The sequence below is a fragment of the Narcine bancroftii genome, chromosome 6, assembly GCF_036971445.1.
Source record: "Narcine bancroftii isolate sNarBan1 chromosome 6, sNarBan1.hap1, whole genome shotgun sequence".
NCBI lineage: Eukaryota > Metazoa > Chordata > Chondrichthyes > Torpediniformes > Narcinidae > Narcine > Narcine bancroftii.
Genome location: NC_091474.1, coordinates 95,445,565 through 95,469,556, shown reverse-complemented (window position 1 = coordinate 95,469,556; position 23,992 = coordinate 95,445,565). Strand labels below are relative to the sequence as shown.

Here is a 23,992-nt window from a genome sequence, read left to right as displayed (position 1 = left end):
AAAATGAGACGCTCATTGATCAGTACGGCCACTGAAAGGAAAGTGGGACCAGAGAATGGTGTGCCCCACTGCCTCCCCTCCTCCACTCCCTGAGCTCCCAGACTGATAGAGGTCAGGGGGCCATTACTGGTGGTCTCTTTGCCAGTCAGTTTATTGTCACCCACTGAGGTGCTTAGGTCAGGAATCTATCACCCCTAATGGAGCCAGGGTCGGGGGTCTGTCACTGGGAGAGGGACTGGGATCCAGAGTCTGTCACTGTGAGAGGGGCTGGGATCTGGTGTCTGTCACTGGGAGAGGTGCTGGGGTCTGGGTGTCAGTCACTCTTCATCACGTGTACTACCACATGACGTGGCTGCAAGACTCTCCAGGATTGAATTCCTTCCTCTGCTCGAAACCCTGAACTCAGGTTGAAATAGTCTTGGTGCTTCAAACTCCAATTCTAGAATTGGATTTGGAGATAATCTCACTTAATACCCACCAGCTCAGCTGAAATCTCAATTGTTGACAACAAGGCATTCACTAAAATCCATTCATTTGTGATATTTACTACATTTTGTACATTTGCTTCTTGTTTAAGCTGCTGCATGGTTTGGATTTATACTTACTAATGTTTTCCAGTTGTTTAGACAGAATCAATCCCAATAATTTGAAAGTTTACAAGTGCCAGCTGGAGTTGATCAATAAAGTCTGCAGACACTGGGGCTGAGTGCAATATACAAACATGCTGGAGAAACTCTGCAGGTCGTGCAGCCTCAGCAGGAAGTAAAGGGTGACCATCATTTCATCAGGACAGCACGATTGGAATAGCGGTCAGCGCAACGCCTTTACAGTGCCAGCGTTTGGGACTGGGGTTTGAATCTGGCACTGTCTGTAAGGTGTTTGTACATTCTCCCCGTGTCCTGCGTGGGTTTCCCACAGGGGCTCCGGTTTCCTCCTACCATTCGAAACGTACTGGGGGTGTAGGTAAATTGGGTGGCACGGACTCGTAGACTGAAGTGGTCTGTATATCTAAAAAAATGTAAATTCCGGGTTTCCCGATGAAGGGCCCAGGCCTGAAACATCGGTTGCCCTTTATTTCCTGTAGATCCTTTGTGATGTGCTGCGATTCTCCAGCACATTTGTCTGTGACTACAAGTGCCAGCTGCAGCCTATAAAATGGTATATGAGCGAGAAAAGCAATGACACAAAGTACAGGGGGTTGCCCTGAGTTTTCACAGGGAAATCTGTCAATTCAGAACCTTTCTCATCGTGAAAGATGTTTTATTGACGAATAAACCTGAACTGAATTTCCCCAAAATGTCACAATTTTACAACCTGTGGTGGGGGGGGGTTTGATTCTGCGAGACAGCTGTTACCTTTCACAGACAGAAGGAGAAGAGCACCGCTGATATTTGTTCAGTCTATAGCTTCTCTGCCCAGTGAAGTGATGGCAAGATGAGGTTTCTGGAGCTCTGTTGGATTTCCACCTTGATCTCAGCCAGGGCAGCAGTTGTTACACTGCAGTCGGGTTACATACAGGGGATGGGTCCTTCATCAGAACTCCTCTGGTCATTCCCTTGAGACAGCAAGTGTGACCAGGAATGCATGAATCTCCGCATGTGTATCACTGCTGTACAGCAGAGAAGCAGGCCCTATGGCCCATCCAGTCTATGCCAGCATTCAGGCACCCACTTGCATCAATCCTGTACTAATCCCAATATTTCCATCAGCTCCCCACAGATGCTCCCATTCCTGGACACATTAGGGGTAACTAACATCAATGCACACGTCTCGGGGACACTGGAAGAAAGCAGAACACCTACAGCAATGCCCGTGGCCACGGAGAGTGCACACATACTCCACAGATCAGCATGGAAACTGGATCTCTGAAGTACCCAAGTGTGGAAATAAAGCAGCATTTGTGCATATGAAGTGTGCATTTAAACAAGCAAAAATGCTGGAGATACTCAGCAGGACAGGAAGCATCTGTGGAGAGAGGATCCAAGTTGACATTTCAGGGGTATTCATGGGTGGCGTGGCATGCACATGTGTGTTGTATGCACGTGTACATTTGCATGCATGGACCAGAGGTTAAGAATGGTTGGAACTCATCCCTCTTGGACTAGTGCCAGGGCATTCCACGATGGACACAGGGATGACACTGTGAGCTCCATCCCCTGTGCACGGTTGATAGCTGGGGATTCTTACAGCAGCTTCCGTTTCATAGTAGGTGTGTGAAAAGCAACGTTCTTCCTCCTCTGACCAATCTTGTGATTTCCCCAGCCATCTCTTTCCCCAATCCCGTCTCGCTGAGCTCAATTCCCAGCTTCCGTTCGCCTGCCTGCAGCATGCCTCAGTAAGGTTTTGACCCACAGAACGGGTTGGAGAAGGATTGATGTGGATAAAGTAGTTGCTTGTGCAGCTTGGAGATTCCAGGACCAAGAGGTCTCGTCCAGAGTAGTTAGATGTGGGGGAGAGAGAAGTGTCTTCACTCAAGCATGCGAGTCTTCAGACTTGCCTACCCAGGTCTACCTAGAGGTGAATCATCATGGAGATTGAAGCCCCGAGGGCAAATGCAAGTGGAGCCAAGGCAGGTGACCAGACCCATTGACAAGTCAACCACCTTGCTCTAACTTCAGACCTCGCAGGATCTATGCAAGCTAAACCTGGATTCAAAGTCCCCACATCTCGAGCACCTAAAGGAACAAATCGATGAAGTTTGAGATTAGGTGTCCCATTGCGGGCTTGAACTAATTAAGATTATCGTCCACCTGCTTGCTGTGACAAGGACAGTGCTCGAGACTGTGGCTTTGGCCTGTGAAATGCTGCCAGCTTCCTTATTTTTTTGCAATTGTTTTGAAACCCATTGCACTAACCATTTCATTAACCGTGTCACTCAAAGGGTGAGCAAGGTTGAACTATCCAGCTGTGCCGTGGTTCTGAGGTTAATCTGTGTCATGTTGCTCCCATCCAGATGGTACCAGCCAGAGCCAAGTTCGACTTCAAGGCCCAGACTCTGAAGTGAGTTCCAAAGTTTTACCTTTGATTAACCGTGCACCTCCAGCAAATGCTCTGCCAGAGGATTGTAGAGCCAGATGTATGCATATGTGTACACTTGCATGCATGGATCAGAGATCAGGAAGGGTTGGAACTCACTCTTCTTGGATCACTATATTATGGTTATGTACATATTACAAATGGAGTCTGTGTACAGTATTCAACACAGTACTCAGCTTAAGCAACACACAAAGTTCTGGAAGAACTCAGCAGGTCAGGCAACTTCCATGGAATGCAAGAGACCATTGACGGATCGGGTCAAATCCCCTTCATTGGGAAGAGCAGATGCCTGAATATAGGGGCTGGCAGGTGATGGGTGGGAAGGAGGGTGGGGGCAAGAAATAGAAAAGGAACAAGAAGCTGAGAGATGATTGGAAGAAGAGGCAGAGGGCTGAGGAAGATGCACTCCGATAGGCGAAATAAAGTGGGGAGCTGGAGGCAGGTGGGGGGGATGGGCAAGTAGATAAAGTGGTTGATTGAGAGAACAAGGGGAGTGGGGGGTGTGGGGAAGATTACTAAAAATTGAAGCAGAAGTCTGGTTGAAGAGTGCCATGGGGAGAAAAATGAAATTACCCAGACACAAAGGGACCCGGAAAACCTCGTGCAGGATAGCCTGAAGGTAAACTTGCATGTGAGATGGTGGTTAAGAAGGCAAATGCAATATTGGCATTCATTTCAAGAGGATAAGAGTATAAGAGCAGAGATATGGTGTTGAGGCTTTAGAAGGGCCAGGAGAGACCCCACTTGGAATATTGTGAGCAGATTTGGGCTCCAGGTTCAAGAAAAGAATGTAGATGGTTCAAAGGAAGTGCACGAGGATGATTCCGGGGCTGAAAGCTCTTGGCCTGCATTTGTTGGAATTTAGGAAAATGAGTGAATTTAGGAGCCTATCGTAGCAACAGGTCATCTCACTGGCCCCACACAAAGCCCTGGAACACCTGGGCAGAAAAGTCGCGTTCATCAGGGTGCTCTTTATCGACTGCAGTTCGGCATTTAACACCATCTTCGCCATAAAACTGATCAGCAAACTCTAAGATCAGGGACTCAACACCCCACTGCGATGCTGGATTTCCTCACCTGCAGACCACAATCTGTGAGGATTGGCAAGAACATCTCCTCCACAACCTCCGTCAGTGCCGGAGCACCACAGGGCTGCGTTCTTAGCCCATTTCTCTACTCACATTACACCTACGACTGTGTGGGTCGGTTCGACAATAACCCCATCTACAGACTTGCTGATGATCCCACGGTGGTGGGTTGTATAAAGAAAGGGGATGAGTCAGCGTATAGGAGGGAGACTGAAAACTTGGGTGAATGGTCACCAACAACAACCTCGCACTCAATATCATCAAAACTAGGGGCTAATTCTTGATTTCAGGAAGGGAAAGCCTGAGGTGTTCAATCCAGTGATCATTGGGGGAATCAGGTGGAGAGGGTGAGCACATTTTAAGTTCTTGGGAGTCATTCTCTCGGTGGATCTTTCCTGGACCGAACACACTAAAAGCATCATGAAGAAGCACATCAGCAGCTTGACTTGGAGTTTTTGGAGCTGTGATGTGAAAATAGAAACCCTGGCAAGTTTCCACAGAGGTGAGGTGGAAAGTGTGCTGACTTGCTGCATCACGGTCTGGTATGGAAACCCCAATGCCCCTGAGCGCAAAGCCCTGCAAAAAGTAGTGGACACCGCCCAGGACATCACAGGCAAAACCTTCTACGCTATTGAGTACATATACAGGGAACTCTGGGGTTGGAGAGCAGCAGCAAACATCACCACCCAGCACACGCTCTGTTCTCGCTGCTGCCATCAGGAAAGAGGTACAGATGCCACAAGACTCACCCCACCAGGTTCAGGAACAGCTGCTACCCCTTCACCATCAGACTCCTCAACAACAAACTCAATCAGGAGACTCATTTAAAGACTCTTATGCATTTTATTTAATTTTTTTATTCTCTCTGTATTGCACAGTCAGATTGTTTACATTCATTATCTGTTTATAGTTCTTTATTTGTTTAATTTTGCACTACCAATAAGTGGTAATTCTGCCACACTTGCAGAAAAAGGAATCTCAGGGTGGTATGTGATGCTTTGACAATAAATCTGAAATCTGATCTTATTGAAACATGATGAATGTTGAAAGGTGTGGACAGAGTAGATGTTGAAAGGTTGTTTCCCATGGTGGGAAAGTATAGGATAAAAATGCACAATTTCAAGATTGAAGGGCATCTGCTTAGAACATAGATGTGTAGGAATTTTTTCAGCCAGAGGGTGGTGAATCTGTGGAATTTTTTGCCACAGACGGATGTGGAGGTCAGGTCAATGGGTACATTTATGGAAGAGATTAATAGGTTCTTGATTAGCCAGGACATTAAAAGTTATGGGGAGAGGGCGAGGTAGTGGGGCTGAGTGGGAAAATGGATTAGTTCATGATCGAATATCAAGACAGACTCGATGAGCTGAATAGACTATTTCTGCTCCTATGTCTTGTGGTCTTACAATGGAATATAAGGTGCTTTTTAAAATTTTTTTCATGGATGCTGCCTGACCTGCTGTGTTTGTCCAACGTTTTGTTTTTCCATCCTCAGCAGACTCCTTTGTTACCTAACGTGCCAAGCCTAAAAATAGTTTCCAAACAATGTGCTGTTGAAGCAAACCTCTCAGGCCTCACAGTCAGAGCTATTTCCTGGATAACACACTCAACCTAATTAAGACAGAACACAGCTCACGTTTGCCATCAATGAGTGCCCTGCATTATTCCCTGAGAGGGCAGAGGTCAGGACCACATTTATTGCAGGAATATCCCTCTCACATGACCTTCTGAGAGTTTGCCAATGACGTCATTCTCTGCTCATGCTCAGAAAGCTTGGTGATGCTCCCACAGGTCAGTGGTATAATGGATTGGTGGGGGAGGGGAGTGAAAGCTGCTGATTGAACCAGTGTGCTGATCTGGTCCACCAGTTGGTCTTGGACTGTGTCTAGCACCAATGTGGATGGGGCACGAGGACCAGGGTTGGTCCTCCTCTCTGTCTCCCACTGCAACTCATCCAAGCTCTGACATTCTGACCTGCAACTCTTGTGGACATAAACCTTCGCCCTTCATCCACCAGTCTTTCACTTGCTCGTGCTCTCTTTCTCTCTAACTCCTCTCTCATTATCTGCCTCTCATTTTTATTTCTCCCATTCTCATGCTTTCTCTTTTATTCTCTCTCTCTGGAAAGCTCCATCATTCTTGTTCTCTGTCTAGTATTCTCTCTTACACATAATTTGTCTTCCATTCTCGTATTTTCTCTCTTCCCTCATGATCTCTCTCTCACTGTCAATTGATGTAACGATGCCTATATCTTTAATTGGATCACTCCGGCGTTCTCTTTCTTCCAAAATCTGCATCATGGGCAGCCCGGTCAGCAAGGTGGTTAATGCAAAGCTTTTATAGCACCAGGGACTGGGCTTCAAATCCTGCACTGTAAAGAGTTTGTTCGATTTCTCCCCCCACCCTCCATGTCTCCAGATGCTCTGGTTTCCTCCCACCTTTCAAATCCTGCAGGGGTTGTAAGGGGGAGCACGGGCTAGTGGACCAGAAGGGCCTGTTACTGTGCTGGATGTATATCTAAGCTTAAATTTAAAAATTTTGCCGGACAGTCTGCACCAGATTCTAGCTGTTTTACGATCAGATCCATGAACTTTTTTGTCAGTTTGAAAACCCTGCCTACTGAGACTCTGAGCACTGTCCTATCTCCTCGTCTGTCACAGCATCTTACCCTTTCTTTGCTCACCTCCTTGCTGCGCTGCCTCCAGCCACAAAATATGTGGTTTATTAATGCCTCTGCTCAAAACCTCTTGGCTGATTCAACCCAGTTATGAATGACAGCCCATGTGTTCATCAGCCGTGTCTCAACCCACTCACACCAACCACATCCTCCTTTGTTGCTGGCCTGCTGTCAGCACACAGTCCCATGTTTCACTGCTCCTCATTAAATTGGAATGATATGAAAGCTTTTACGCCAGCTGCCGTTTTAACCAGCCAGGTCTCCTTGTGCATTGTTGGATGGCTCTGTTCTCAGAGCAGAGACTGGAGCTCTCTGTTCACATGAAGGGAAGTTAGGGTGTCCTCCCAGCCCTTTTTTGCACCAGCCATGAGTCTGGGAGGCTTTCCTGTTCCACCAGGCAGTGCATCACCCAACAGGGAACCTTTCCCAGGTGCAGATTTCAGATTTATTATCAGAGCACATACAACCCTCTTCCTGTAAGCAAGGCAGAACCACCACTTATGGGTAGTGCAAAAACAATGTACTCAACACATATAAACAAAGAAATGTAAACCGACTGACTGCACAACACATAGAGAAAAAAAGCAATAAAGTGAAAAAGTGCTTAAATGAGCCCCGGTTGAGTTTGTTGGTGAGGAGTCTGATGGTGGAGGAGGAGCAGCTGTTCCTGAACCTGGTGGTGTGAGTCTTGAGGCACCTATACTTCTTTCCTGATGGCAGCAGAGAGAACAGTGTACTGGGTGGTGTGGATCCTTGAGGATTGCTGCTGCCCTCCGACGGCAGCCTTCTCTGTAGATGTTCTCGTTGGTGGAGAGGGTTTTGCTCCCTTCACTATCTTTGGCAGGGTTTTACACTCAGGGGTATTGGTGTCCCCATACCAGACTGTGATGCAGCCGGTCAGCACCCTTTCCCACACACCTCTATAGAAATTTGCCAGGGTTTCTGACGTCATACCAAGCCTCCGCACACTCGTGAGAAAAGTAGAGGTGGTGAAATGCATTCTTCCCAATGCCATTAGTGTGTTGGGTCCAGAAAAGATCCTCTGAGGTAGTGACTCCCAAGAACTTAAATTTGCTCACCCTCTCCACCTCTGATCTCCCAATGATCACTGGACCTCTGGTTTTCCCTTCCTGGTCAACAATCAGCTCCTTGGTTTTGATGATATTGAGGTTGTTGTTGGTGCACCATTCGACCAAGTTTTCAATCTCCCTCCTGTATGGCCCTTTTTATGCAACACACTACCGTGGTATCGTCAGCGAATTTGTAGACGGTGTTGTTACACTGAGCCACACACTCATCAGTGCAGGTCTATTACTGGAGGTTTTCCCTTTCAGACTTTGGCTCTTAGTGTAGTCATCCTCCACACTAACTGCAGCCTTGTTTGCCGGCAGGGAGCTACCATTCCAGAAGGGTGACATTGTCTACATCTACAGGCAAATAGATCAGAACTGGGACGAAGGCGAGCACCACGGGCGAGTTGGCATCTTCCCCAGGTCATACATTGAGGTAAAGCGGCTTCTGCTGGCATTGGAACCCATTGCTGCCTGAGTCTCTGTCGGCCCACGTTGATCTCTCATCTCCTCCTTGCAGTTGCTTCCTCCTACGGAGCGCGCTCAGCCAAAAAAGTCCCCGCCCCTTCAGGTGCTGGAGTACGGAGAAGCTGTGGGCCGCTTCAATTTCACCGGTGACACGCACGTGGAGATGTCATTTAGAAAGGTAGGAAAAGATGCAGTCCAGTCCCTTTGGGTTATGTCAGTGGACAAAATGCTTTATGGGTTTTCTCTGAGAGAGCTGGCATGGCTCAATGGCCCGAGTGGGCTCCTCCGGTTGTTAGGATCCCATTAAAGCAAATGTGAAAGTCACCAATACTAGCAATAGATGTGGAACTGTCATAGTAATCCTCCCCAGAATGTGAAAACACAATTCTGGAGTGTTACGGAGTCCAGAGGACCCCAAAAACCAGCAGCAATAGATATGCACCACAAGCACAGGGGTACTTAAACAAAAGTTGTTTTTAATTATATTTGAACAAGAAAATAGAATTAAACTTTAACTTATTCAATCCCCCCTCTAATACTAAGCGCAGGTGTGTGTCATGTGTATATAAGCTTAGAAAAGTTCTTCGGATCACAGTCCGATCTCACTGGTTGCAGGCAATTCTTGTACTGTGCACAGAAGTTAGCATTAACAAAGTTCACCAGGCTTTGGTGCTTAACAGGCAAATGGTTACCACTCAGAAGGGTTCTTGTTGGCCTTCAGAGAGAGATTCCTTTTTGTTTCAGGACATCCGCACCCGATTCCTGTTTAATCAGTCTTGCTGACGAAACTCGCCCCCTTCAGGGTTCTCCAGATGATCCTCCTTCTTTCAGGTCACTTTTCAGACAGTCCGTCTTCTTCTATGACCAGTCAGTTTTCCAAAGGTTTGCCTACTTTGTCCTTCAGGAATTGATTTCTGTTTCCTCTCTCTCTGTTTTGTACCCTCCCTCTCTGAGAGCAAAACTGTTCTGTCTGCCTGCAAAAATCACATGCTCTCCCAGGCAAGTTGCAAGCTGCAACTTTGTTGCTCTGTTTGCAAAAATGCAAAAGTCCTGTGTTTTAAAATGTTCGTGGGCAACCTGCTGTAATATTTCCTTCCAAACCACCTCCAAATACTCTGTCACAGGAGACACTCAGCAGATCAAATAGTGTACTTTATGTAGCAAAGATACGTAACCAACATTTCGGGCTTGAGCCCTTCATCAAGGTATGGAAAAATGTCAGCAGGCGCCCCATTAAGGGCTCAAGGCCGAAGCGTTGGTTATGTATCTTTCCTATATAAAGTACACTGACCTGCTGAGTTTCTCCAGCATTGTGATTTTACTTCAACCACAGTGTCTAGAGACTTTTGTGTTTTATGTCCCTGAATGTAGTCAGCTCATGGATCAGGAGAAATGCAGGGGTTTTGACTATATAGGCACTGGAGCAACAGGGGTAAAAGAAGCAGCTAACCTGTCCCAGTTGTCATAATGACCAGATAGTCTCCTCACACAGAAATGGAAAATCGTAAGGCTGCAGAGGGTGGAAATCAGAATAAAAACCAGAATGCTGGGAACTTCTCTCAACTTGCATTCACTTGAAATGTCACTGCTGGTTCTCTCTCCACAGACACTGCCTTCACCTGCTAAGTGTTTGCAGCACCTTTTCAATATAGGTCGAGTGCCCCTTATCCAAAATGCTGGGGACCAAACGTTTTTGGGTTTTCTGAACGATGGAACTAAGCATCAGCAGAAGGCCCGTATCAACAGTTAAACAGCATCAACTAACAGCAGCCGGCTTTTTGAGCGCCGACGTGGGCCACAAGTGGAAAATTCAAATGAAGTTGTTTAGTACTTACCAAAAAAAAAACAATAACTGCTTGCAAAAGAAGACCACCTCCCCACCATCACTGCCAATCCCCAACCACCACCCCACCTCTTCCACTGAACCAGTCCCCGATACCTCCTCACCATCACCGCCGATCCCTGACACCTCCCCACCTCTGCTGCCTGACCCAAACACCTCCCCACCACCACCGCCGGTCCCCGACACCTCCCCATCACTGCTGCCGGTCCCCGACCTCCTCCCCACTGCCGGTCCCCGACACCTACCCACAGCCACTGCTGGTCCCGACACCAACCCACTGCTGCCGCTGGTCCCTGACCACCTCCCCACTGCAGCCACTGCCAGTTCCCAACACCTCCCTACTGCTGCCATGGTCCATGACTTTGGTCCCCGTACTGCCCAGGAGCCTGAGGTCCCCACTCCTGCCTGGGACTGGAGGTGACTTTTGCGAGACATATGGTACCACATCCAGAATGGAGTTGCCATCACCCACTGAAGCTGCAGCTGACGCTGAAGAATTGGACCCAGCTCTGTTTGGCATATTCCCGGCCAGAAGCAAAGATTTCATTTTTTAAAAACTGTTATTGTAATCAAACTGGTGCCAACAGAGAGTCAGAGCCCTACACAGACAAGTCAGGTGTTGAATTCTTTTTCTACTTGTGGCATCATGTGGCACTAAAAGAATTTCAGCTTTTGGATCTTTTTGGATCTTCAGATAAGGGGTTCTTGACCTGTATAAACTCTGCTGCTTGGGATGGAACTCCCGCTTCCAGTGGGACCCAGTCGGAGGTCAGAGCTGTTAAAGGAGGTTTTGAGAACATCCTTGAATCTGATCTGCTGCTACACCCATGGATTTTTTCTCATGATCAAGTCTACTTTGGGAGTATGGATCACACCCTATGGTACAGATGCCTGTGACACCCCTTTGTATGGAACTCTATGACACCAACTGGTTTGCGTGTCTGGGCTCCTGAATCCCACAGCCTGGTGGTGAGTGGAATGAGAGCCCCATCCTGCCAGCTGGGTGGTGGGTCAGGGGGACGAGCAGAGGAGGGTACATCCAGGTCTCCTGCAGGGTCAGGCAGTTCACTCTGAACTTGGAAGTGACAACCAGTCATTGCTTCACGGCACGGGCAGTGCTGAGAGCACACTTCACCTTCAGAGTTGACTCTCGCAGTTTGGGTGTTAAACCAAGGCCCCATACTGGCTAACGTGTCACCTAACATGTCGTCCCCCTGACCCACCACCCAGCTGGCAGGATGGGGCTCTCATTCCACTCACCAGCAGGCTGTGGGTTTCAGGAGCCCAGATCCACCACCCATCCATACAAGGGGATGTCACAGGCATCCATACCATAGGGTGTGATCCATACTCCCAAGGTAGACTCGATCATGAGAAAAAAATCCATGGGTATAGCAGCAGATCAGATTCAAGGATGTTCTCAAAACCTCCTTTAACAGCTCTGACCTCTGACTGGGTCCCATTGGAAGCTGTGGTTCCAAAGGAGGACAGCATCTCCCATACTCCCCATCCACCCCTCCCCTCAGGTACCTCCTGACCCATCTGAGGAAGAGCCTTTGGTTCTCACATTGGCCTCAGAAACTAGATTGGAGTGGAACGCAGTCATCCTTAATCCTGATCCAGGAACCAACTGATTCACTCCCCAATGTTTTCTATTAAGTCTAGAGGCTTGGAAGTGTTCTTTGCCAATCTCGGTCAGGCAGGTTACAGGTTGGCATGAGATCTGCAAATGATTGGGGCCTTCTACAGAATGCAACCATGCTGAGAAACTCAGCAGGTCATGCAGCATCCACGGGAAGTAAAATGTTGTCGATGATTTGGGCCTGAGCCCTTGTTCAGGAGCAATGAAAATCTGCAGATGCCCGAACAAAAATGGTGAAGGGGAGGAAGACAGGCTGGCAGGTGATTGGTTGGGGGGGGGGGGTGGAAAAGAAGGGAGCTGATTGGGGGGAGGGGGTAGAAAAGAAGGGAACTGATAGGGGAGGGGACAGTCTGGTTGATCACACTGAGACCTGTGGAGATCAGCAGCGAGGGACCACCCTCACGAAACTCCCTTCGAAGACAGGAGAGGAGCTTGTTCAGGGTAGGCATCCCTTGGAGAAACTTCACAATTGAGCCACTGAATGGAGTTAAACAAGAAATCGGCAGGAGCTGGGGTCAAGTACACGAACGTGCCAGAGAAACTCAGCAGGTCACACAGCATTCATAGGATGTAAAAGTCTCCTGCTACATCCCGACTCCTCTGCCCCCACTCATTCTCAGCACTCCTGAAGAAATGCTCAGGCCTGAAACGTCAACGGCTTTTTTTCCTGTGGGTACCGCGTGACCTGTTGAGTTTCTCCAGCACCTCTGTGCACTGTACGAGAGAGAAATCCTGCTGGTGCAATGTTGAGAGCTCAGGATGGATTTGACTGAGGTGAAAAATTGGCTCCTGCTCTGTCTGTGTCCCAAGGTAGAGAAAGTTCCCTTTTTCATTCATGTCCAAAGCTCAGAGCATTTCACAAACATTCCACTGGATTTCTTCTGTCGTGCCTCAAATCTAGGAAAGCTATCATTCAGATGTAAACGGTGCAAAATATCATGATGGGCAGAGGTAATTATAGCCTTTCCCCAGGATAGTTAAGTCTAAATCTAGAGGGCATATGTTTAAGGTGATGGGATAAATTTGAGAGGAGAGGAGAGGAGATGGGATGAGCTGCCGGAGAATGTGGAAGAGGTGGGGATAAATGTAACATTTAAAATACTTTTGGACAGGCATGTGGGTAAAAAAACGTTTGGAGGGGATATGGACTGAATACAGGTGAGTGGACTGGCTCAGTTAGACAACTTGGTCGGCATGAACAAGTTGGACCAAAGGGCCTGTCTCTGTGTGGTAAACCTCGACTGTACCTTTTTATAAAGCTACAGGGGATGAGATTCACCCCCCCCCCAAAAAAAATGTTAAATTAAATTTAGACATACAGGCCTTTTCGGCCCACAAGTCCATTGATCTTCTGTATTTACTGTCCCTTTAATAACAGTTAGCACAACGCCTTGACAGCACCAGTGTTCGAGACCAAGGTTTGAATCCTACACTGTCTGTAAGGAGTTGGTACATTCTGCATGGGTTTTCGCTGGGGGTTCCGGTGTCCTAACACTGTTCAAAATGTACCAGGGGTGCAGATTAATTGGGTGTAAATTGGGTGGCAGAGACTCATTGGCCGAAATGGCCTGTTACTGTACTGTATGTCTAAAAAATTTTTTTTATTACTATGAAGAGTTTTTCTTCACAAGTACCTGTTTGGCTGCAGCAGGTAAAAGCTATGGCTTTCCGCTTTGGAGTGAAGGATGAGAGGTGACTTAATTAAGATCTGCAAGATTATGCGGGGCTTAGATAGGGTGGACAGCCAGCACCTTTTTACTGGGACGACAATAGCAAATACCAGAGGATATCTGTATGAGGTGAGTGGAAGGAAAGTTTAGGGGAGACTGTTTTGAACACAGAGAGTGTGGGTGCCTGGAATGCATTGTTGGGTGTGGTGGTGGAAGCTGGTACAATAGAGTCATTCAAAAGACCCTTTGATAGATAGAAAGGCATGGGTTTCCTCCAGGTGCTTTGGTTTCCTTCCCATCCTTCAAAATGTACAGTGGTTGTAGGTTAATTGTGTGTAATTGGACAGCAGGGGGTTGTTAGACTGTGTTGGATTGTTCTAAATGTGTATAACAGTGAAGTCATCATCATTATTCACAGGGAGAGCGAATCACACTTGTGAGAAGAGTTGATGAAAACTGGTTCGAGGGCAGAATTTCAGGCACAAACCGGCAAGGTATCTTCCCTGTCTCGTATGTGGAGGTGATCCGAAGACCCCGTGTGAAGAACGCCGTCGACTACCCAGACGCTCCAGGATCGTTCTCATCCGGCCACAGCTCAACCAGCTCCCCACAGGTAGCCCTCCCCTTTCCCCGAGCTCTCGGCACCACCTGTTGTTCGATATGTGTATTGCACCCAGTGTAAAGTATGTGGCCAAGACACTGGTTCTGAACTGTCTGTCCCTTGACCTTCCGTACCTCAGTTTCTGTACACAGGACCAAGTCACTGACACCCCCACCCTCTCTGTTATCAACCCCAGGTTATGCTTTTGATCACTCCCCCCTCCCACCGCCTATGTGAAAGAGATGTAGCACTGAGATTAGTTTCTTCTCATTGACAGGGGATTTATGAGGGGAATAGATGGGGTAGATAGAATCGTTAGCTCAAGGCAGAAGAACGTAGAACTGGAGGACACAAATGAGAGGGAAGAAATCTAAAGGAATAAGCTTGCTGCACACAGGGTGGAGACAATATGATGCTTCTAAAGTGTTTTAACTGGTACTTGAACAGAGAGTGGAATCATCTGATGATCGCACATAGTCCATGCTCAGCTCAGCCTGCTTCTGTGCTCTTTGCCCAGTGCCAGTGCAGCAAGAACCAGAGAAATGGTTTATTGACAGCAGGGGTTGGCCAATATAATGGTGAAAGACAGTGAGGGGACCAGGCTCTGGTCACCACTGTGAAGCTTAAAGTCGGCTTTTGAGCAGAAAATTAGGCCCTGAGCCCTGGTTCCTGCACATACAATCCTTCTCTGTGTATTCTGGGATGTGCTGGATTGTTGAAATGTCCATTAACAGGTTAACTGAAAGCAACTGCGGCCTCTGAGTAAAGGCTGGAGGATTATTGCCATACCATCTGGCGATTCTCCATGATGCCTTTGTGGTCAAGCATTCTGATATCATTACCTGTCTGGGCTGACCTAATAAGAATGGCCAGTTGCTGCCTGCATACAGAGCAATGACCAGCCCTCTCAGGAGAGGAGAGATTTAACCCAATTGACAATGTGGATGCTCTTGAAACAGTGAGAGCTCATTATTCTCTTTGCAATGGAAGAGAAATCATACTTTGAAACAAATATCTCACCTGGAGCACTGGGCAGCAAGCAGAGCTGATGCATTATAGCACCAGAGTCCTGGGTTCATTCTTCACTTTGGATGCTGTCTGTGTGGGATTTGACTGATTTTGTTTCTTCTGGATGCACCAGCTTATTCCCACATCCTAAAAACATTGATGGTTTTTTGGGAGATGGGGGGGAGGGTGTGGGAGCGGGGTTAGAGTTGGTGAGGAATCAAATGGGATGAGTGGAGGATTGGAATCAATTGGTGCTTGAGGTATGCAGGGCCTGTGTCTCTGCTGGAGGGAGCATTGGTCGATCCACCACAGCCATGCAGTGCATGGGGAGCACGGAGCTCACCAAATCCTTCTCCCAAACTCAGCCTGACCCGTGTGTGCAGAGGGCAGTGTATGGTCAGGAACCAAAGGCAGGCCACTGGGAGGGAGATGGCTGGGGGTCAGGGACTCAGGGTGTGGGTGTAAGACTAGGGATGGAAGACCGACCTGATGGTCTCTGGGGGCAGGAAGGGGATCTGGACTGAGTACAGCAGGGCTCTTCATCAGAGAGCCAGGGTGTTGGAGAGGTGTGGGTTTTGGTGAGGCCAGGTCAGGGAAATCAGAGGGTGATAATTTCCTTATGGCAATGAACGGTGGGCAGGATGCTGGAGGGTAAGAGTTGGATTTCTCCCTATGTGTGTCAGGGGTTAGTTGTGGCCACCAATGAGATCCAACTCAATCTGCCAGGGTAGGGACTGGCATCCAAAAAATTCAACTCTTCATGTTGGAGTTATAAGGATGTTGCTGGAACTGAGTTACAGGGAAAGGTTAAACATAGAAAAACCTACAGCACAATACAGGCCCTTCAGTTGTGCCAAACATATCCCTACCTTAGAAATTACTAGGCCTACTCATAACTCATTCCACACTCTCAACACTCTCTGCATGGTGAAGTTTCCCCTAATGTTTTCTTTAAACATTCCACCTATTTTTTAAATTTCCATGTACCTATCCAAAAGTTTCTTAAAAGACCCTATCGTTTCCACTGCCGCTACCAGCAGCCATTCCACGCTTTGCATAAAAATCCTACCCCTGACATTTCCTCTGTACCTACTCCCCAGCACCTTAAACCCGTGTCCTCCTTTGGCAACCATTTCAGCCCTGGGAAAAAGCATCTGACTAACCACATGATCAATGTCTCTCATCATCTCATACACCTCTATCAGGTTACCTCTGTCGCTCCAAAGAGAAAAGGCCGAGTTCACTCAACCTGTTTTCATAAGACATGCTCCGTAAACCAGGCAGCATCCTTGTAAATCTCCTCTGCACCCTTTCTATGGCTTCACATCCTTCCGGTACCAGAGGTGACCAGAACTGATCAGGGTCCTATAGAGCTGCCACATGACCCCTCGGCTCCTAAACTCAATTCCACCATTAATGAAGGCCAATCCACTGTAGGCCTTCTTAACCATGGGATTAACCTGCGCAGCTGTTTTGAGCGCCCTTGACTCGAACCCCAAGATCCCTCTGATCCTCCACATGGCCAAGTGTCTTACCATTAATACTATATTCTGCCATCGCATTTGACCTACCAAAATGAACTCTATTCCCTAGAGCAGAGAAGAATGAGGGAGGATTTGCTAGAGGTATAAAAAATTTTGAGGGGTATAGATAAACACAAGCAGGCTGTTTCCAGTAAGGCTGGGTGAGACAGGAACTAAAGGACATGGATTAAGGATGACAGGTGGAATGTTTAAAGAAAACCTGAGGGGGAACTTCACCCCACAGAGAGTGTGTGGAATGAGCTGCCAGCTGAAGTTGTGAATATGGCCCAATTTTGATATTGATGAAAAATTCAGATAGGTTCAGAGGGCTATTGTCTGGGTACAGGTCAGTGGGTCTCAGCAGAGTAATAGGTTGGGACAAACTAGATGGGCTGAAGGGCCTGTTCCTTTGCTGTAGTGTTTCATAGTTCTATGGTGGGTTTGGGGGAATCTCCCTCAAACTAGCAGTCAGCAGGGTGGGGAGAGGAGAGGGGTGGTTTATGTTCCTTTAGCCCTCGTGAAATGCCTGGTCAAGTTTCTAGAGAGACTTAAAAGGAAATGGAGGTCATTTAGTTTCCCTCTGTCCGAGCTTAAGTCAATACCTCAGGAATGAATTTCCAGCCTCTCAAGTTCCATTTTTCTGTTTGCTTTACTTTACCTGTTTGTGTCTTTTTTATTGAACTTTTGTTGCTATTTCCTCTTTAATGATTCCTGTCTTTTCTCTTTTGTTTGAAGTTCTCTGGTAACTCTGCTCACCCCACCCCATCTCCTCCTCCTCCTCCTCCTCCTCCTCCATCCCACCACTGGAGAATGATCTCTCCAGACTTGCAGGCTGTCACTTCTGACTGGATTTCACTAACCGTGGGGGTGTCGCCCAGCCCCACCCCTCTCAACCCTCCTCTGCCCCCTCCTCTTCCCCAAGGCTTCTCCACTGATGGAAACCACCTTGGCACCTCGCAGGGGGAAAACCCCATGCTCCTGGGCAGCCCTGCTGGAGACACCAGGCCCCAGCCCCCGCCCCGATCCTGGCAATCTGCTCCAAGAGCTCAGGAGCAGTTTGGGAAGGTCCCCTGTCCCACCTCATCCCCTCCACTGACCTCACTTCCTCTCTCTGGCTCGAGATTAATCAATACTACCATGCCCGCAAAGGGCAAGAGATGTGGGCGAGAGGCAGAGGATCCTCTGATGATCAGGGAGAGAAGTCCTGGAGGTCCTCACCTATCCAGGCACGGGAAGGCAAGAGGGGCAAAGCTCCCTGCCTCAGCGACTGAAGAGTGCGTGCTGAACGAAGAACTCCTGAGGATTGTGCAGGGTGCAAGCAGCCAGCCACACGATCTGACAGAGAAGGTACATGCAGCATGCTGGTGTGTGGTGGACCACATCTCCCCTTTAATCCTGGGAGTGACCCCAGCACGTGGCAACACCCAACAACTTCACCTAGTCCGAAGGAGACCTTTCCATACACCAAAGTGCTGGAGAAAGTCAGCAGGTTACACAGCATCAGTAGAAGTAAAGGGGAACTAACGTTTCAGCCTGTGCCCTTTGTTGAGGTCTGAGTAAAATGCCTTAAATGGTAGAGAAGAGGGAGGAATGGGTGCTGGGAGGAGCACAGAATAACAGGTAAGGTGTATTATCTCCAGCACATTTCCCCCTCCGGCCTGAGATGCCACAAGGACAAGGTCCTCACCTACCACTCAACCAGCCTCCGCATTTAACATATTCTCCTCTGCAATTTCTGCCATCTACAATGTGATCCCATCACCAATGTTCTCAGCACAGACCACTCCCTCTTCCTTCTTACCAATCACTCCCTGGGTACCTATCCCTGTGACCACAGGAAATATGATGTTTGCACCCACATCTCCACAAACAGTCCTTCCAAGTGGAGCAACACTTCTCTTGTGCATCTAATGCATCTGGTGCTCCCTTTACAGTCTCCTCTACATCGGGGAGACTGGGACATCAAGTCGTTGAGCACCTTCACTCTGTCTTCTGCAATAGTGGGGACCTCACGGTAGCGCTATCAATTAGACCCAACGTGGAGAGCGATGCATCTGACCGCTCTGACTGCCATGCTGAACTAGGTGGACAGGCTGGTGACATTTTTCTCCCATACCCTCCAGGGCCCCGAACTCCAACACTCAACCATTGATAAAAAGGCCCAGGCCTTAATGTGCACCACTGGAGGCATTACCTAGCCAGCAAACTGTTCACCCTGCAGATTGACCAATGTGCAGCAGCATTTATGTTTAACGACAAACAGCGGGGAAAAATTCCTGATGAGAAGATCCTGAGGTGGAGAATTGAACTGTCCACCTCCAACTACAAGATCTTGTACCAGCCCAGGAAGCTCAACAAGCCTTTCAATGCCCTGTCCTGGGGTACCTGCACCAACACACAAGCAGATCACCTTCAAACCCTACACAACAGCCTCTGCCACCGCGGGGTCACTAGGCTCTATCACTCTATGAGAGCCCGCAATCTCCCGTACTTGGTTGAGGAGGTCAGGGAGCTGACCCACAGCTGCCCAGTCTGCGTGGAGTGCAAGCTGCTCTTCTACCGGCTGGAAAATGCTCACCTAATTAAGGCTACCTGGCCCTTCAAATGTCTAAGTATGGACTTCAAGGCCCCCCTCTCATTGTTCCTCAACATTGTTGACAAATACTCACGATTCCCGTTTCCCATCCCCTGCCCAGATATGACTATGGTCACTGTCATTAAGTCCCTGCATAACCTCTTCACACTCTTCAGATACCCTAGTTTCATTCACAGTGACTGGGAGGTTTTCATTAGGAGCGAGGAGTTGCGCCAGTACCTGCTGGCCAAAGGCATAGCCACAAGTAGGACCATCAGCTTTAGCCCCCCCCCCCCACCCCGAGGGAATGGCCAGGTGAAAAGGGAGAACAGCACCATTTGGAGGGCAGTCCTCCTGGCACTCAAGTCAAAAAGGGCTGCCCATCTTCCAGTGGCAAGAGGTCCTACCAGAGGCACTCCATGCCACCAGGACCTTCCCCTGTTCGGTGACAAATGCAACCCCACATGAAAAATTCTCCTTCCCCAGGAGGTCGATATTGGGAAAAGCGTTACCTGTCTGGCTGGTGACCCCAAGACCTGTGCTACTTCAGAGACACACCAGAACCCACAAAGCAGACCCCCTGGTCAAGAAGGTCCACCTCCTCCGTGTGAACCTTCAGTATGTCTATGTGCAGTCCCAGGATGGGTGGAGAGACACTGTCTCTGTCCGGGACCTGGCTTTTGTAGGGACCCTTAAAACTGAGGTGTTCACTGAACCAACCATGGTCGATCGTCCAGCACCCCTCCCCTTCCCCGTGACTAGCAGAGACATGGCCGAGGATCTGGCCCCACCATCGGCACCAGTTGTATTGTAGCGCTATCAATTAGACCCGACAGACCAGAAGTCAAGATTAATAGGTTTTAATCACTATAAACTTACAGTTGGCCTTATTCCAAGGGAGGGGGATTGGGCGATACCGCCTTCATTAGAGATCCTGGTGGGAGGAGTTACAGTATTGAGGGTGGTCCATGACTGCAATGCAGTGTTCCACCACACTCCCAGTTCCCAAATATTTTAATTCCACATCCCATTCCCTCATCGACATGTCTATCCTTTGACCCATGCACTGCCAAACTGATGCTGCCTGTAAATATTCCATCTGAGAGCTTTCGCACCAGATAGCATTAACATTGACTTCACTAGTTTCCTTTAAACCCCCTCTCCATTTGCAGAGAGCTACCCCCTCACCCATCACATCTCAAAGTTTTACCTCAAACACTCCCACTCACATCCACCTATGACCTCCTACCTGTTAGCCAGTACTCCACCCCTGCCCTTCCTCCCTCCTCTTCCCCCATCCCCTCACCTGTTTATTCAGGCGAAGGGCTCAGGCCTGAAACATTGGTTACCCTTTGCTTCCACAGGATGCTGTGTGGCCTGCTGTGTTTCTCCAGTGCTTTTGTGTGTTTGGACTTGACCGCAGCAGCTGCAAACTTTCCTGTTTAACGCCAAGGAAACTTTGCTTCTTTGACAGGAAAAGATTTCTGAAGCTGTGGTCAATGGGAATTTTGGATCCCACTACTGCAGCTGTGGAACTTGCATGAAGACCATTTGCACCCTCGAGTTCAGGGATTCCCTGACAGGGAAGGAATCTGCTGTCCAGTCCAACCAGGCAGCAGAAGGGTCTGTTACTGTGCTATCCTGTTCTCTGTTCTGGTGTGTGAGTGCAGACCCAGCAGAGTGGCTGACTCCTTTCTGCCCTCTGAAGTGTTCTGGATGGGAAATAAATGCTGGCCCACCTTTGGCACCACAACCATTGGTGGCCCAGTATCAGTGACACTGGCAATGTTACAGAGACATTGTTTTTTTTATGGTTATTCCATCTCCCCCTACTCCCTCCAACCCTCCTTCCCCTCAACACCTGATCAGATCCCCCTCCTTCTCTCCTTCCCTCCCCTCTCCTTCCCTCTGCCTTCCCCTCTTTCCCCCTCATTTGCCCTCCTTCCCCCTCATTTGCCCTCCTTCCCCCTCATTTGCCCTCCTTCCCCCTCTCCCTCCTTCCCCTCCTTCTCCTACCCCACCTTCCTCCTCTTCCCCCTTTTTTCCCCTTTCCCCTTCCCCCTCCTTCTCCCTCCTCCCTTTCCTCCTCCTCTTGCCCTCTCTTTCCCCTCTCCTTCCCCTCATTTCCCTTCCACTCCTTCCTCCTCCCCTCCTCTCTTTTCAACCTCTCCCTCTTTCCCGCACCTTCCCCCTCTTCCCCTTTCTTCCCCCACTCCTTGCCCTCCCATCTTCCCCCTTCCCCCTCCTGTCCCTTTCCTTCCCCTCCTCTACTTCCCCTTCCCCCTCTTCACCCCTTTCACTCCTTCCTTCCTCCCCCCTTCTCCCCCTCCCTGTCTCATTCCCCCTCACATCCACCCTCGTTCCTCTCCCTCCTTCCTCCCTGTTCTTCCCCCTCCTTTCCCCCTCCACCCTCTAACCACTCCTTTAACATCCCTTTCTCCCCCCCATCCCACTCCTCCTTTCTGTCTGTTCCCTTTCCCAACTCGTTTACCATTGATTCTTCTGCTAAGACTGCCATTGCGTTGGATTTTCACACAGTGGAGGCATCTTGTGGCCTCCATCTGCCCCTCTGAACCAACTTTACCTTTTAATAGTGCTCCACCAATACCTATACCATTGAAAAAAATTGTTTTCAACCAGAACAATTTAATTCCCATGGATTCAACTTGATTTGCTGGAGTTGCCCAGACAGCCTCTGAATCTGCAGGGTAATGTTGGAATATTTGTGACCCACCGTGTGCAGTACTGGAGCGATGCATATACGAATAAATGACGAATGAATGAGAGAATGGGCCTGTGCAGAGAAGGCTGCCTTTTTACAGCTTCTCATGTCTACATTGCTTGCTGCCCTCTGTCCTGACTTATTCTCCAGTCATTGAGGATTCCCACTCTCCTGGAGATGTCTGCAGGAATGCTCCCGGGCTCTGGAGCCTGTTCTAGAGCTGGTGTCTGGAAAACTTAATGATAATGGGTTTATTGTCATACACATGTACTTAACCACTGAAATTCTTGCTTTCTGTAGCTGAGAAGGTACCTTACGAAGAAATACTATAATCAGAAAATAATTGAATTAAATTCAAAGAGATGATAAATATTCACAGTAATTCTTCTACAAAAAGTAACTTGCAACAGTGCAGACAGTTGTTTTGTGATTATGGAGCCGTCCCTGATGGGGAGGTTCAAGAGCCTGATGCAAAACTGTTCTTGAATCTGGAGATGCTGATCATACACCAATTAACATAAACCCTGGTACGTTTTGAAGGGTGGGAGGCAACCAGACCCCCTCCCCCCAGGAAAGCCCATGCAGACACGGGGAAAATGTGCAATCTCCATACAGACAGCACAGGATTTGAACCCCGGTCCTGATCGCTGGTGCCGTAACAGCATTGCACTGACCGCTACGCTACCTGTGCTACCCGAAGGTGGCTTCTAGATTCGAGATTCAATTTATTGTCATATTGCATGAAATTTCTTTTTGCCTGCAGCAAGGCAGACAGATTCGCTACCAGCCTAAGCGCCTCTTACAGTCAGAGAGAGAGAAGCAAAATGGAGTCCCCATACAGACATTGATAGTAAGTTTATTGTCCTGTATGTTGTACAAGGTACATATTGTACCCAAATTCTTGCTGCAGCTGAACAGGTACATAGTTAAAAATAAAGCATCTATAAAAACCACTGATGGTCAGTGCAACGCTGTTACAACCCCAGTGATCAGGATGAAAGTTTGAATCCCGCTCTGTCTGTAAGGAGTTTGTACCTTTTCCCTGTGGAGGTGGCACAGGCTCATAGACTGTAAAGGCCTGTTACTGAGCTGTATATCTAAATTTTAAAAATTAAGAGAAACAATTACAGTAGAATGCCAAATTGAATTTAAAAAAAGCCACCCCCCAAAAAAAAATTCAATGGATTAGAAATAATCACTTGGCACGAGTGGTTTCTGTTCTGAGGTAGTTACCGCCACAACCTAACTCTACTCACCCTCATGTTTTCACTCTTCAGATGCTTCCACCTCTGGTTCCTGTCTCCATGTGTCATCAACTCTCCAGCACTCTCAGTTTATGTTCACTCCTTGCTTCCTCCTTGCATGTCTCTTACTATCGCTGACTTGGCACCCTCTTGCCTCTGCTCCGCTTGCCTCCCTCATCTTCCCCAAGTCCCTCTCCCGGTTTTACATTGTTGACTCTGCACCTTCTCTCACTTGCCTTTTTTCCTCATGTTTTTGTTAACTCCCCCCCACACTCACTCACTCTCTCAAGCTTGCACTGCCCCTCTCTTGAGAAATACTGAATGACTTTGTGTCTTTTATGTCATTAGCCAAACTCAAGAAGTGATAGTGGAGTTGGAGGAAGATTTGCCAGGAGTCCGATTGTCTTTTCCGATTCTCCGGTTAGCACTCTGAATTCTGCCACATCGGTGAGTCCCTGTTACATCATCCAGTTGTTGCATGGGTTGTGAATGGTACAGTCCCTCAGTAGGGAGAGTGTCTGGTGTCGGAGACTTCACTGTTATCTCCTGCATTTCAGTTCTGCCTTGGGACATCCCAGCTTCATCAAGTCCTACTCCCAACAATACAAAAACAGCTTCTTCCCTCTGCCATCTGATTTCTGAATGAATGAATGGACAATTAACCTATAGACATGACTCCACTTTTTTCTGTAAATATTGTATTCATGGAACTGTGATTTATAGCAATTGTGCACTCGTAATACCATTGCTGCAAAACAACAAATTTCATGACTCATGTTTGCGAGATTCAACCTGATTCTGATTCTAAGTGTGGTCACAGTTTAG

General features: G+C 48.2%; 1 protein-coding gene across 26 annotated transcripts in view; it reads left to right on the top strand.

Annotated features, from left to right (window-relative positions):
• Positions 1–23,992, top strand: part of LOC138736376 (sorbin and SH3 domain-containing protein 1) — a 222,825-nt gene that overhangs the window by 181,819 nt on the left and 17,014 nt on the right. For 24 of the 26 annotated variants that reach the window (XM_069885797.1, XM_069885793.1, XM_069885801.1 and 21 more), the window contains 6 exons: positions 2,954–3,000; positions 8,193–8,307; positions 8,392–8,517; positions 13,913–14,107; positions 17,362–17,973; positions 23,516–23,614. In XM_069885797.1, coding sequence (XP_069741898.1) covers positions 2,954–3,000; positions 8,193–8,307; positions 8,392–8,517; positions 13,913–14,107; positions 17,362–17,973; positions 23,516–23,614 — 1,194 coding nt within the window. Of the gene's footprint in view, positions 1–2,953; positions 3,001–8,192; positions 8,308–8,391; positions 8,518–13,912; positions 14,108–17,361; positions 17,974–22,686; positions 22,774–23,515; positions 23,615–23,992 lie in introns of all 26 variants that reach the window. The other 2 variants (XM_069885817.1, XM_069885818.1) reach the window with 2 other exon arrangements.